Here is a 15,677-nt window from a genome sequence, read left to right as displayed (position 1 = left end):
TCTAAATCATAAGAAACTGGCAACGTTGGTTGACGATCCCCATCTCCTGGGTAATTACATAGAGGAAGAACTGGAGCAGGTAATTCAAGTTGCTGCTGTGCTTTGCACGCAAAGCTCCCCGGTGGAACTACCGAAAATGTCGGAGGTGTTGCAAATGCTGGAAGGCGATGGTTTAGCTGAAAGATGGCAGGAATGGCAGAAAGAAGAGAGCTCACGCCAAAACTTCAATAATATGGTTCATTCTTACCACCGGAGTAGATCTCCCCAGTTTATTGTTTCCATTTCTCATTTTGCTCCTGATGTGGTTGTCTGGTCCAAGATGATGATTGTCTTTTACAATTGTTTGTACATTTTTAGTATTATTTTCCTTGCCTTTTTGCTTTTGTAGTAGTGGTAGTACAGATCGAATCCACATAATTTTTTTTTTCTCAATTCAAATTCTCGATTCATGCTCCAAGATAACCTGAGGGGGGGTTTATTGAAGCTTGTAAGGAACTAAAATGGCATGAAAAATAAAATTTGCATTAGATGTAAATGTAAACGATGTGAGAATAAAGGAGAATCTGGGTTGGTTCTTGTTGGAGTTCCTTCTTGCTAGTAACTATTTTGATTTTACTTGTATCTCATGCTTAGCCAACTTAATTAGAAAATGTTAATTAATTGATTGATAGTTTGAAATGAGAAGATGAAATGCATACCAATCAATCACTAAGGCTATCCTCAACAGGAATGCTAAGATAATAATGCTAAATTGACCAGTTTGTCATAATAATAAACTCCAGCAGGAAATTCCTTTGAGTTTTACTTTGTTTTTGTGGCTATACTGCTCTCTGTCAGCCAACACCGGCTACCATCAACAACCATATCTAGAAACCACCACCAATTCTGACAGCAACCATCGTAGAAGACTAACTATTAGTATATCCTTACGGATCAAGAAATTTTATACAAGGACACTCGACACTATATAATAAATACACTAAAAAAATTTCACATTTCACTGATGATCAACCTTCACTCAATTTGTAATAATAAAGAAAAAACTGTACAATTTTGTACAACTTTCACATGATTTTTTATAATGTTAATATAAATTTAAAAATTACCTAAAATAAAATATCTCTTTCATCGAATGTTGTTGAGAGAATAGAAGTTTAATACATTTTTTAAAAAATATTTGTTAAATAACAAAGGAGGTTAGAAAATAAGTTAGGTTTTCATTCCCTTTTTTTTTTTAAATTATTTTTTATGACGCTATTCAATTCTGTCAATAAATTGACATTTTGGAGTCTTTGGAGGGGAAAGAAAAATTGTTTATGTTTAGAATAAAATGTATTTTGTAAAAGTAGTTGTGCAAAATTTGAACCCTCTATGTATATATAAAGTGGTGCACAACCACTACACCAGAACATTTAAAATATGACACTTCAAAATTAATATTAAAATACAAAAAACAATAATGTAAAGAGACACGTACGCTGCTATTGACGCTAACCCCTTAATAAATTTGTTCCTAAACATAATATTTTGTAGTAGGTCTTCTACGATAATGAAAATTAGTAAAATATTTTTTAGTATATGGTTTCTATACATTAATTGAAAGAGGTAAGTTTGCTACTTTATTTTAGTTGTGTTTTAACAAAAAGAACTCTTTAAAAAGTTCTTTTTTTTTTCAAGTAAATCGAACGGACCCATAACTCTATGTATCAAATTCTATTGAATTCAATATATTGGACTTTTCTAATCATTAAAGATTAAGCTTTATTTTCTACGATTAAGTCTAATCTTATAATATGTTTGATAAGATGCTCATGGACTCTTCCATTGATTTGATTGGTAAAGTTGTACATGTTTGTTTGATCTATTGAAATTGATTGAATTTCTCTATGTTTGAAATACCTTTAATTAACTTGTTTTAAAAGATGTTTTTGAGATAAATCCATGTGTTTGAGAACCATTTAATATGAATTTTGAAATAAATGAAAATTTATAAAAAAAAATATTTTGGTTAAGTTGATGCACTCAAACTTGGTTTAGGACTAATATTTGAAATCAACCTTTTAAAAAATTATTTTGAGTGTTTAGTGATTATCTTTTTCTCTAATTTATATGAGCAACAACTCTAGTCACTACCAATGGGTCAATTATTGTTAACGAATCTTTGATGATCTTGGCCACCCACCTCTGACAATTGTGTGTCATCGAGAAGTAGCCAACTTTCTACCACCATCTTCGATGATCTCTGATTATTGCCACTTTTGACACTATTATCAATCGCTACTTGCCAATTTCGACCATCAATAAAAAAATTTATAACCATTTCAATACAATAGAAACATTTTTTTATAATGAGTTGTTAAACTCATATTTTCTTTCACAAAGTAAGTGATGAGTCGAGTTAAATAATCTAGCAATAATTTTAGGAATCTTTATTGTTAATTTAAATAATAATTTTAAACTAACTATTTCAATTTTAAAATTGTTTAATAACTATTTAGTTTTTATTTAAAAAATTATGTTTGTTTATTCTAAATTCATATCATGTTTTCATATTTCTTTAAGTAAGATAGTTGGACTTTTACACCAAATTTGAAAACACAAAACAAATTTTTAAAACTATTTGTTTTAGCTTTCAAACTTTGCTTAGGTCTAGAGTAGAAAGCAATAATAAAGTAGAAGAAAAATGTGACAAGTTGGAACAAGTGTTTACATTTTGTTTTCTGTTCTTTTTAATTAAACACATTTCTGATAATTTTTTACCATGCTTTGCAAATATATATATAATTGGATATAGCATTTTTGAATTTAAATTCTGAGAATAGAAAAATATGTGTCTTTTTCTTTCAACCTATACTTTTCTTTCCACAAACTGTTAACATTATTGAAGTTAATTAGATATAGCAGTACGTCTCTTTTCATTATTATTCTACAAACATAATATGTGGAAGGGGTTTGAGGTTTAATGTTGCTTTAACAGCCTTACAATTGTTTGATAACATGTGTGTTTCATATGCATTATGAGTTCATAATTATCAGGGGCTCTAGGGGCTACCCCTAAACTATAAAAGATCTAAGCTCATATGTTTAATCTGTTGCAATAAAAAAGGTTATATAACATAAATTATGAGCATCAAGAGACAATTACCTAACTGGGTCTTCAAAAAGAAGAAAAAAGGACTTGATTAGATATTGAAGAGATATGGCCAAAGATCTGAAAATGATGTTGGAGAAGCCAAGTTCGATTTAGTTACTGCTAGTTTGATAAAGTTTGTATACGTCGTATAACGAAAAGGCTAGAACAATACTTTTAAATTTGAATCACTGCACGAGACTAGGATAGGTATCATCTTTGAAATAATACTTTGGTGTAGAAGTTAATGTTATGGGTGAATTTTGGCTCCATAGAATAAAGCTAAGAATTAAAATAGATAAGATCTAGCTAGTTTGAAATTAGGAAAAATTCACATCCTAATTTCAGAAAGCTAAGTTAAATTTTAGATCAAATCCTCTATAAATAATAAAAACAATAGTCTTCTTATAATTTTTGAAATTCAGAAAATGAATAGAGTTGATGGACCAAAATTGAGAGATGAAAAATAGTATTTAAACATTTCATGGAGTACTTCTTTCCCTAACAACATCATTTTTCTCTTATATAATATGAATCGTGATTGAGTAAGAGTGTGGTAGCTATTGTTGATAATAAATTATATAGAGACATTTTTTTTTTGTTCACTTAATTAATCCGAGTCAGCTTACGTGCATCTTTACTAATCTTACAAGACAACCCGTTTGATCCACAACATTTGAATATATATAAAAAAAAAAAAAAACTCTGCAAAAAATTAATTCTTAGATATGTAACCACCACAAATTAAGCACATTATTTTTTAATATAACAAAATATTTTATCGTAAAATTTTTGATATATTAATATATTGACCACGAAAATTGAAAAAAAACTTATTAAAATTTGACTTGTCAATTCATGGAAAGTTTGGTAGAGAAAGGAATCTTTCTTTCTTTTGGCTTATCGCTAGTCCTTTTGTTTTATCATCATGTACCTTGTGCTTCAATGAATAAAATCATTATAGAAAATAATGAAGGTGCTAAAACGATACCATCTTGTAAAAATGCTTGGATGCACCTACCAACTAGACAGATACCGTTAAAAAGAAAAATAAAGAAAAAGTTAGATAGGGAAAGGGAAATAAAGTTAGATAGAGAAAGGGAAATTGGAGTTGTATATAAATTGTGTTGTCTTTACTTTCATAAACTTTTCATAGGTTAGAGAAAGCAGAAGTGATGGATACCACATGTCACTGATCTTTTGTGTTGTGAGTATACCACATGTCACTGATCTTTTGTGTTGTGAGTATTTCATTAGTTTAGAAATTTGATTTGATTACTACTTTTTTCTTTTTATTTTTAAATAACGCCGATGAATAGGATCGATCACACCACGTGTATGTGATCTTATTCTAATCTTGGTTATGTTTTATTTTTTTCATGTTGAAAAGTTTATGGATTGAGTTGATCTATTTTTGAAAACTAATTTCAGAGGAGGTTGTTGATCTGATTTTAAATTTAATTTTTTAAATGCAAAATTTGTATTCTTTTTTAAACCAAATATTTACTAATTTGGTAATAAACCTTGCACAACTTACTATCCTCGAAATCAGAAAATTTACTAAAAAAAAATTTACATTTATAAAAGTGAGACATGCATATGTGATTAACGAAATGAAAAAAAGATATATAGAATCAAATTTGAGCAAAGTGATAATTTAAATGCAGCAACAATGACAAAATATTTATTTATATGTCTATATACAAATTTGTATGACACTTTGTTAGAATTTACTTAATTGTATCTTTTTTCAAATAGTTCATTGACTTTAACAGATTAAGATTGGACATCAACCTTCTTTGAGATCTACAATATTATTCAACAACACATTGGCACACATCCCAATGAACACCACTTATTTATATTAAAGAAACCATAACAATACCAATATAAATCAAACACATCAGTAATAGGAAAAGCCAAAGAAGACAAAAGTTTCTTCGTTTAGATTTATGAAAATTAATATGCTTAACTATTTGACCAGACGGCATGAGCGTTGTTACTAGCCATGCTTACATGAAATTATATCGTTAATTTTGACATTCAAGCTTTGATTTCTCTTTGCTGGAAAGAATTTCAGAAATGACTCGATCTAAATTTGTTAGGGATGACCCACCATTCTTACAAGCCTCTTCAGCCTTCCTCTTCCACTCTTCCGCATTTCTCTTCATGTCTTCACCCTTTTCTCCTTCCATCAACTCCCTCACAAGCTTCTCCACGTCCTCCCTCCTCACATTGCTATCAATCTCCAACCCATTTCCCCACTCCGTCTTACAATAACGACAATTGGTTTGTTGTTCTGCAAAGAACGGCCACGATATCATAGCCACTCCTCCCGCAATACTCTCCATCGTCGAGTTCCATCCACTGTGAGTCAAAAACCCTCCAACCGAAGGATGCTTCAAAACCTCTTCTTGGTTACACCAATCCCCCAACATCCCTCTTTCTTTCGTTTCTGCCAAAAACTCCGCCGGCAACAATGCCGTCTCCCCTTCCACTAGATCTGGCCTTACGATCCACAAGAAGGGCTTCTCACTATTGGCAAGTCCCCATGCAAATTCCACCAAGTGTTCAGGAGACATCACAGTTATGCTTCCAAAGTTGACGTAAACTACTGAGTTGGGTTGTTGTGAATCAAGCCATTTCATGCATTCTGACTGCTCGTCCCATAGATTTGAACGGATGTCCTTGACTTTTTCGTCTTTGATTAACTCAGCAACTAATGAGTTGATTGGACCAATTGGGTAAATGGGAGGAAGTTTTGAGGAAAGTGCTTCCAACACATGGTGCTCTAAGGAATCAAATGTGTTCATGATTATTGCATTGGCTTTGGGAAGTGTTTCTAATTGTTCGAGGAAAAAGTTGAGCATTATGTCGTCTTTATCTGTCGTTCTAATAAAGCTTGGAATGTCTCTCAAACGAATTTTCTCCATTGGTGGAATCCATTCTATTGTTTCTTCTAGATCCCCATTAGTCGTGAAGTTTTCATCTGCAATACAAAAGAAATACAAATTATAATCTATGAGTAGAAGATTTTAGATCGTTAAATATTACATTAAATTTGTCATTTATCCAACTAAAATTTTTGAATTGATTGACGATTAAAAATGATATAGAGCCGATAGTCCAAAAAGGTTATGTGTTTAAATCTTTTACTATATGGTATTGAGTTTATTGATGAATTAATAGATAATATAATATTAAATTTATTTTCACCAATAAACTTATACTTTTAAATCAATTAATGATTTAATATGCAATTACACCAAATTTGAATGATTAATTGTTATCAAATTTTGAGGACAAATCAATTTTAAATTAGAAGAAAATAATGGAGATTAGATAACAACCAAATCAACCAAATTATTTTATATTGATTGATAAAGTTCCCTATTTTTTTTGTTTTTTGTATTCCTTAACTTTATATTAAAATAATGAATCAATACAAATGATAAAACAGCAAAGCCAAGAAGATACGTACTCTAGTGAAATCTTATTAAAATACAATTTTGAATATTTTTATACATGAACTTCAAAGGCTAGTTTTGTTTTGGGTCTTTGTACTCCAAATAAATTAATGTGAGGAAAAATATAGTTTTGGTTCTCTGCATTTAAAATAATACTTTACATTTTAAACTAGCTAGCTTGATTTCAATTCAATCTCTTCATTCTTAACTTCCACTTCTAACTTAATACTCACTTCTTGTCTCTTAATTAAAAAAATTACAATTAATTAATAATATACAATTTCTTCATCACTACTAAATTTAATTTTAATTTTTCACTTCATAATTACTTTTAATATTAATTAATAAATATTTAACACCCCGTAATGAAAATGTGTATTCAGTTAAAAGTTAAAGTTCAAAATTTAAATCTTGGAAACAAAGAACTAAATTAAAACAAAATTAAAATCTTGAAGATGAAATTGTAAGATTTTAAAAATATTTTTAACAAAATTAAAATTAATAGATATCTACCCAAGAACGGATGTAATTGTAGGAATTATATGTCAAAATTTCAAAAGCATTGATAGGATATGTTTGCGGCACAGCGCTAATCACTACAGCAGAAATAATCAGTGGACGAAAAGAAAGGACAGATAGAAAATAATAAAAACGATAACGAACAAGAACTGTAGATTGTAAGTTAATTTATACCTTTGAAAGGAACCAAGCCCTGTTCAACAAGCTTAGCATACTGCATATATCCAAGGCACCCACAAGCACTAGCCGTCCAAAACGAAGCAATGGGAATACCAAATTTCTGGGCAGCAAAAACAGTGAAAGTCATGACCCCATCGCCAATAATACAGGAAACAGGTGGAACGGTGCCACTCGAGTTGATCTCCGAAATGAGACTACAGAGTGGAGCCAAACAATTGCGGGAAGCGGAATAGCAAAGTGAAGGAATATGTTGGGTGGAGTTGCCGTCGGACGGTGGGAGGCCGTCGGGAATGGCTCTGAAATGAAAGTCAGGCAAGCCATCCAAAGAGTTGGGACCTCGGGATCTGAGGAGACGTCTATGGTTGTATTCTGTATTGACAAACGTTATGTGAAAGCCTTTGTGGTGAAAGAGTTTTGCAAGCTTTAGCATGGGACTTATGTGGCCTTGAGATGGGTATGGGAAGAGCACTGCATGAGGTTGCTGTTTTCCTTGGTCTACTTTGGTAAGAGAACCCATTTTTTTTCTCTCTCTTAGTTTGTATGTAAGGATTTGTTTTGAAGAGAAATGAGGGATGGGGTTTTGGGTTTGGTTTAGGTTCTTTTTTATAGGCTCAAACTCATTGGGAAAACAAATTGTATTTTCACATGTTTGTATAATGACGTAGTATTGTTTATTTTAGACTTAAATCTCATATAGTTAACTATTCAATTTGGATATTGTTTATTCATGCAAGTAGGAAAAAACTATTAAAACACAAATATGTATCTTCTTCTAATTTCTTCTTTTTGTAACTTTTGTTCAAATTTCAATTTAATTCCACAAAATATAGTTCGTTAGAAGACAATCACTTATGAAATTTAGGTACTAGAATGCGTAAAATTTGTTGGAGGCGTTGACGAGCCCACTCTAAATTTACTCTAAATCTCACAAACTTTTAAGAGAAGAAATTTTTTCTCTTAGAAAACTCAATAACACACAAGAGAAGAATGTTGTTCTCTTGAAACTCACTTACTTTCTAAAACTCAATATTTGCTTCTATTGATTTGATTCTTTTATCTTGTATACAAATGAAGGAAATGATCTCTATATATAGTATTCAAGAGACACTTCCTAAAAGACACAAAATAAATGAAGTACATGAATACATACCATTCATGTACTTGAATAATTACATGTATCTAGAAATGCATATGTATCTTGAAACTAGAAATGTATCTATTAATGTGTTATCCATAATGTATCTAGCTTATTAATTTCTAACATGCCCCCTTAAGCTAGACTTCCCAAACTCCGAGCTTCTCTTTCATTTTCAAGAATGAATCTGTCTTTAATGCTTTTGTGAATACGTCTGCAACTTGATCTTGAGTCTTGCAATACCTGATATATACTTCTCCATCTTTGATCAATTCTTTGATGAAATGATATTTGATGTTTATGTGTTTGCTTCTTCCATGAAAAACGGGATTCTTCGAAAGTGAAATAGATGATTGATTGTCACAGAACATGATGGTTCCTTTCTCTTGAGGACACTTCAATTCATGTAGTACATTTCTTAGCCAAAGTGCTTGACAACTAGCAACAGACAAAGAAATGTATTCAGCTTCTGTTGTGGACAATGCTACAACATCTTGCTTCTTTGATGCCCATGAAACTGCTCCAGAACCAATATTAAATACATACCCAGAAGTACTTTTGAAATCATCAATATTTCCTCCCCAATCACTATCACTGTAGCCAACAAGAACATTATCCACATTCCTTTTATAGTGGATTCCATGATCAACAGTTCCAAGAATGTATCTAAGAACTCTCTTTCCAGCTTCCCAATGACTTTCTTTGGTGATGTCATAAATCTACTCAATAAACTGACCGAGAACATAATATCAGGTCTAGTTGTAGTTAAATACATTAAACTTCCAACCAAACTTCTATAAATGGTGGCATCAAAAGCTTCACTAACATCATGCTTACTTAACTTTAAACCCAATTCCATAGGAGTACTGGCAGGATAAGCATTCTCCATTTTGAACTTTTTCAACAAATCTTTTGCATACTTCTTTTGGAAAATTGCAATCTCATTATCACCTTGTTTAACTTCAATACCAAGAAAATAATGAAGTAAACCCATATCAGTCATCTCAAATTCCTTTTTCATGCTCTCTTTGAATTCTTCAATCATCATATTTGAGTTGCCCGTAAATATTAAATCATCAACATATAGACAAATTATCAAGAAATTACCATTTTCATCTTCTTTGGTGTAGAGAGCATGTTCATATGGACATCTTCTGAAACCATCCTTTAAGAAAAAATTGTCGATGCGACTGTACCAAGCCCTTGGTGCTTGCTTTAGCCCATACAAGGCTTTCTTTAATCGACACACCTTATTTTCTTCTCCAATCTTTGCATAACCGGGGGTTGCTCAACATATATTTCATCCTCTAAATACCCATTTAGGAATGCTGACTTTACATCCATTTGATGAACTTTCCAGTTATTTTTTGCTGCAAGGGCTAACAACAAACGAACAGTCTCCAAGCGAGTTACCGGTGCAAAAACTTCTTCATAATCCACACCAAACTTTTGTTTGTAACCTTTTACAACGAGTCTGGCTTTGTATTTTTGCACTTCTCCGTTTTGCTTTAGCTTTGTTCTATAGATCCATTTGACTCCAAGAGCCTTTTTATTTTCTGGTAATTTTACTAACTCCCATGTCTCGTTTCTTCTTATTGCATCAATCTCTTGATTCATTGCATCTTTCCAATTTTCATCTTGAATTGCTTCTTCAAAGTATACAGGATCAACATTTGCAAATAAAGCAAAATCAACATGTTCTTCATCTAGTATCCTTCTTGAAGTATTATAGATCTCTTGAATATTTCTGGTCTTCCTTGGAGTAGTTTCTTCATCACTTGTGGAGTGTGATGAAGAAGGTGAAGTCAGTGGTTGAGTTACTTCAAGCTCCAAGTCTCGAGCATCTTTTTTTCCATCCATATCAACATGTAATGGATTTTGGTCTTCATTTGGTGCATTCCATTGCCACAATTTTGCTTCATCGAACTTGACATCTCGACTAATAATAACTTTCTTACTTATCGGATTGTATAGTCTGTAGGCCTTAGAGTTCTCACTGTACCCAACAAAAATGCATTTCTCTGATTTATCATCTAGCTTACCTCTTTTCTCATCTGAAATGTGAGAGTAAGCAATGCACCCAAACACTCTTAGGTGACTAACGGTTGGTTTCAATCCGCTCCATGCTTCTTGAGGAGTAATACCTTGCACACTTTTCGTTGAAGCTCTATTTAGGAGATAAACAGCACAAGTTACTGCGTCTCCCCAAAATTGATCAGGAAGCTTCTTTGCCTTCAACATACTTCTTGCAAGTTCCATTATTATTCTATTTTTCCTCTCTGCAACTCCGTTTTGTTGAGGAGTTCTTCGAACAGTCTTCTGATGCTTGATTCCATTTTCCTTCAAGAAATCTGCAAAAACAATATATTCTCCTCCACGATCCGAACGCAATGATTTCAATTTCAAGTTACTTTCATTTTCCACCATTGCTTTGAATGTCTTGAAACATTCGAAAGTAGCACTCTTTTCTTTTAGTAGATAAATCCATGTTTTTCGACTGTAGTCATCAATAAATGTGAGAAAATAACGGTTACCTCCATGTGTAGTAGTTCTCATAGGTCCACATAAGTCTGTATGAACAAGCTCGAGTGGTTTTGATGCTCTCCAAGAACCTCCAGTCGGAAATGAATTTCGATGATGCTTTCCGAAACACATGCTTCACAGAGTTGATCTTCCTTTTTAATTTGACAATTCCTCTCACCATATGTTGTTGACACATGTGAGACAAAGTGTCAAAACTTAGGTGCCCAAAATCGACAATGCCATAACCATGAGGTGTCATTTACTAAAGTCTCAAAACAAACAAGCTTCTCATAACATATTTTAATTGGAAACATTTTGTTGTGAGTCATACGAACCTTCGTTATGAGATCTCCATTCTTGGTTCTAATCTCACATATGTTATCTTTAAAAATAACATCATGTCCTCTTAGGAGAAGTTGTCCAACACTTAAAAGATTGTGTTTGAGACCTGAAACATAATACACATCAGTAATTTTTTTTGCTCCCATTTTTGTCTTGACAAGAATATCTCCTTTTCCTTTGACTTCAAGCATCTTGTTGTCACCAGTCTTCACTACATTTTGATGAGATTCATCTAAAGATATAAAAATATCCTTTCTTCCTGTCATGTGGTTACTACAACCACTATCAAGATACCATATTTCTTCAGTGCTTGATTCTTGAACATTGAGAGTGAGGAAGAGAAGACCTTGATCATTATTTGATTGCTCATGCATTAGTGTGGTTTCTGCTTGATTAGAATTAGTCTTCTTAGACCAACAGTCTGCTTGAAAATGTCCATAACGTCTACAATTGAAACATTGTATGTGAGAAAAATCTCCACGACCACCACTTCTACCTCTTCCTCTATTTGAACTTCTTCCTCGTCCTCTATTTGAAAAAAATTGATTGTCCCTGCTTTCTGACTCTGTATTTGTTACAACGTTGGATCGTCCATTGCCTCTACCACCACGTCCACCTCTTCTTCCATTGGATCGACCTCTATAGGAGGACTGCATATGAAAAGCTTCTTCTGAAGGAGTAGAATCAAACATCTTCAATCTGAGCTCATGAGATTGAAGAGATCCCATTAAGCTATTTATAGAGAGAGTTGACAAATCTTTGGATTCTTCAATTGCTACAACAACAATGCTCATATCTTCTAGTCATGCTTCTAAGAATCTTCTCAACAATCCTTTGATCTTCAATTGTTTCTCCATTTGATCTCAATTGATTAACAATTAAGAGAACACGGTTGAAAAATTCTTCAATAGTTTCAGAATCTTTCATTCGAATTGTATCAAATTCAGCTCGAAGTGTTTGTAACCGGACCAATTTTACCTTTTCTTCTCCTTCATACAAATTTTGCAATGCATCCCATGCTGCTTTAGCAGTAGAGACTCCTGATATTCTTTCAAAAATATTTTCATCCACAGATTGGTAGATGAAAAATAATGCCTTCTTATCTTTTTTCTAGCATCTCTCAACTCATTGAGTTGTTGTGCTGAAAGACCATTCTCACTTTCTGGCTCTGAATATCCGATGTCAACAATATCCCAAAGATCTTGAGATCCATAAAGAACCTTCATTTGCTGGCTCCACCGCCTATAGTTTTTTCCCTCAAAACGAGGTTGAGGCTGCAACATGTTAGATGACATCTTTCAATCCTTGCTCTGATACCACTTTGTTGGAGGCGTTGACGAGCCCACTCTAAATTCACTCTAAATCTCACAAACTTTTAAGAGAAGAAATTTTTTCTCTTAGAAAACTCAATAACACACAAGAGAAGAATGTTGTTCTCTTGAAACTCACTTACTTTCTAAAACTCAATATTTGCTTCTATTGATTTGATTCTTTTATCTTGTATATAAATGAAGGAAATGATCTCTATATATATAGTATTCAAGAGACACTTCCTAAAAGACACAAAATAAATGAAGTACATGAATACATACCATTCATGTACTTGAATAATTACATGTATCTAGAAATGCATATGTATCTTGAAACTAGAAATGTATCTATTAATTTGTTATCCATAATGTATCTAGCTTATTAATTTCTAACAAGTCATGACCCCATCGCCAATAATACAGGAAACTGGTGGAACAGTGCCACTCGAGTTGATCTCCGAAATGAGACTACAGAGTGGAGCCAAACAATTGCGGGAAGCGGAATAGCAGAGTGAAGGAACATGTTGGGTGGAGTTGCCGTCGGACGGTGGGAGGCCGTCGGGAATGGCTCTAAAATGAAAGTCAGGCAAGCCATCCAAAGAGTTGGGACCTCGGGATCTGAGGAGACGTCTATGGTTGTATTCTGTATTGACAAACGTTATGTGAAAGCCTTTGTGGTGAAAGAGTTTTGCAAGCTTTAGCATGGGACTTATGTGGCCTTGAGATGGGTATGGGAAGAGCACTGCATGAGGTTGCTGTTTTCCTTGGTCTACTTTGGTAAGAGAACCCATTTTTTTTCTCTCTTAGTTTCTAGAAATGAGGGATGGGGTTTTGGGTTTGGTTTAGGTTCTTTTTGATAGGCTCAAACTCATTGGGAAAACAAATTGTATTTTCACATGTTTGTACAATGACGTAGTATTGTTTATTTTAGACTTAAATCTGATGTAGTTAACTATTCAATTTGGATATTGTTTATTCATGCAAGTAGGAAAAAACTATTAAAACACAAATATGTATCTTCTTCTAATTTCTTCTTTTTGTAACTTTTGTTCAAATTTCGATTTAATTCCACAAAATATAGTTCGTTAGAAGACAATCACTAGAATGAGTAAAATTATCCTAACAAGATAATTTATTATCCCTGGACTTTCTTGCTATTCTGTCCATGTCTTTAGTTTTCACAGTTTCCTATCATTAATTCCTTCAGCTGACCATTGGGCTCACTCTCTCAATAATTGTAAGGACATTGAATGTCAAATTGGGCTCACTCTCTCAATAATTGTAAGGACATTGAATTTGAAACGACAAGTAAATAATGATTGAGGGTAATGTACAGCACGTGAAATTTTACTTCTATTTGCATAAAATATAAACCACAACCTGAAATTGGTAAGAGAGATGGACCTGTTTACCAACTCCGATTAACATTTTCTAAAAATTAAGTTCTATAACTAATCATTCCTTCACAGAGTACGAAATTAATTACCAACACCAAAGATATTGAAATCAAACTACTTGTCTGTTTATTACGAAATCTTTTCAAAGGTGAGTTTTGAGAGCAAATGTGTAAATATGGGAATTAGCAGCAAGAGTTTTTGTCTAACAAATGACAGAACATCGTCTACCATTCGACTTTTCAACACTGATCACTTGGAAAATGAGAGGACAAGACAAAAGCAAATTAAAATAAAATATCAACACCCACTACACTTGGTTCAAAATTCTAGGCATTACATTTCGAAACACAAAACAAAAAAAGAAAGGGATTTTTTGTATCATCCAAATGATCTTTTTCTTCTTTTGCCATATTTTGAAAGTCAATGAAAAATGAGATTCAACTTAGGTTAGTACCATGTGAAATTATCTATTATATTTGCCTTAAATTCAATCTGTGTATAGTCCACAACTCTCCACGTACTCAGCTTCTCGTTGCTCGAACTACAATGCTTATTATTGCACGTCTAATGATAATCAATTTGATGTTATTTTAATAAGAATACTCCATACATAATACACACTGCACGTTACTCGATGCAAGCTAATTATAAAAATTGCCTCTAACCTTTTACTCTTACAGTTAGTTTTAAATTAAAATTATTGAAGTTTTATTTCTAAAGCTTTATAATTAACTTTAAACTAAAAAAAAAAGGTTAGATGTATATTCTCATTAATATATTTTTACACCAAATTTTTCATTATCCAAAGTAAAATTAAATTGTAAGTTAAAATATAAAATTCTTCAAAAAAAACTCATAAATTTTCAAAGTTATTTCTTTTTAAATATACCTAAACAATAATTAGTCAAATAAAAAAATGTATTTGGATACGAATGCACGTACAACTATTAATATCTCAACTTCATTAAAATAATTCAAGTCTTAGAATAGTTTGATGTTTGCATTAATTTTTTTTCTTGTTCTTATTCCGTTCAATAGACCTTACTAAAGTGTGCATAAAAATAGATAAGCAAGACGGTATTAGTAGTTTGTGTGTATGATATCATATGTATTTTTTCTAACATTTTTTTAGTTTTAATTTTGCTTTGAAACTTTTGAAACTTTGAGTGTATTTTTAAAAGTTTACTGTTTTAATAATTAAATACATAACTAGTTATCGTTTTAGTATGTTTGAAGGAGAAACCTCTATTATGGAGTTTTGTAAAGTTTTTTGGAATTTTATGTTTTAACTTGAAATTTTTGTTGGTGAGAAAATTATTACAAATTTTCTTTTTATCAATGAATGTATTTTTTTTAATCTTCTTTAGTTCAAGAGTCATTGTGAAATTATTCCATAGTTCATAGGTATTATTAAAACAAAAATTTTAACGATTTTCACTCAAAACTAACGACAAAGGTATTTGAAAATTCTTTGAAATTCGACATGGCATGTGACATTTATGAAATGAATGAAAACTATATTTTAATATATTTATTGATCATGTCATAAAGGCCTTTATGTCAGCGCCCCAATTGTTCCCCGATGAAAAACATGTGCTTCTAAAAGATCTTTTATATTGTATCCAATTTCGAAATTGGTTAACCGACAACAAGAAAAATAAATGCAATAGCTAA

The 15,677-nt window shown here is 32.0% G+C and overlaps 2 protein-coding genes across 2 annotated transcripts; both read right to left on the bottom strand.

Moving 5' to 3' along the window:
• Positions 1-4,944: 4,944 nt before the first annotated feature.
• LOC105436086 (7-deoxyloganetin glucosyltransferase) lies at positions 4,945-7,883 on the bottom strand. Its single transcript, XM_031889003.1, has 2 exons — positions 7,291-7,883; positions 4,945-6,119 (listed from the first exon to the last, which is right to left on the bottom strand). The coding sequence occupies exons 1-2, from the start codon at positions 7,811-7,813 to the stop codon at positions 5,161-5,163; spliced, it is 1,482 nt and encodes a 493-aa protein (XP_031744863.1). The 5' UTR covers positions 7,814-7,883; the 3' UTR covers positions 4,945-5,160.
• A 5,112-nt stretch (positions 7,884-12,995) lies between these two features.
• On the bottom strand, positions 12,996-13,397 carry LOC116401660 (7-deoxyloganetin glucosyltransferase-like). Its single transcript, XM_031888802.1, has one exon. It carries the CDS (start codon positions 13,395-13,397, stop codon positions 12,996-12,998), a length of 402 nt encoding a protein of 133 aa, XP_031744662.1.
• Between the last annotated feature and the right edge of the window lie 2,280 nt (positions 13,398-15,677).

The sequence above is a fragment of the Cucumis sativus genome, chromosome 7, assembly GCF_000004075.3.
Source record: "Cucumis sativus cultivar 9930 chromosome 7, Cucumber_9930_V3, whole genome shotgun sequence".
Classification (NCBI taxonomy): domain Eukaryota; kingdom Viridiplantae; phylum Streptophyta; class Magnoliopsida; order Cucurbitales; family Cucurbitaceae; genus Cucumis; species Cucumis sativus.
The sequence above is the reverse complement of the archived record's forward strand: the minus strand, read 5'-3'. Positions and strand labels throughout refer to the sequence as shown.

What these genes read in the sequence shown, in the direction of transcription:
- LOC105436086 (XM_031889003.1), bottom strand. Translation starts at nt 7,813, where the DNA reads ATGGGTTCTCTTACCAAAGTAGACCAAGGAAAACAGCAACCTCATGCA. An exon ending in GGGCTTGGTTCCTTTCAAAG is followed by an intron (nt 6,120 to 7,290) that starts GTATAAATTAAC and finishes TTTGTATTGCAG; the next exon opens with ATGAAAACTTCACGACTAAT.
- LOC116401660 (XM_031888802.1), bottom strand. Translation starts at nt 13,397, where the DNA reads ATGGGTTCTCTTACCAAAGTAGACCAAGGAAAACAGCAACCTCATGCA.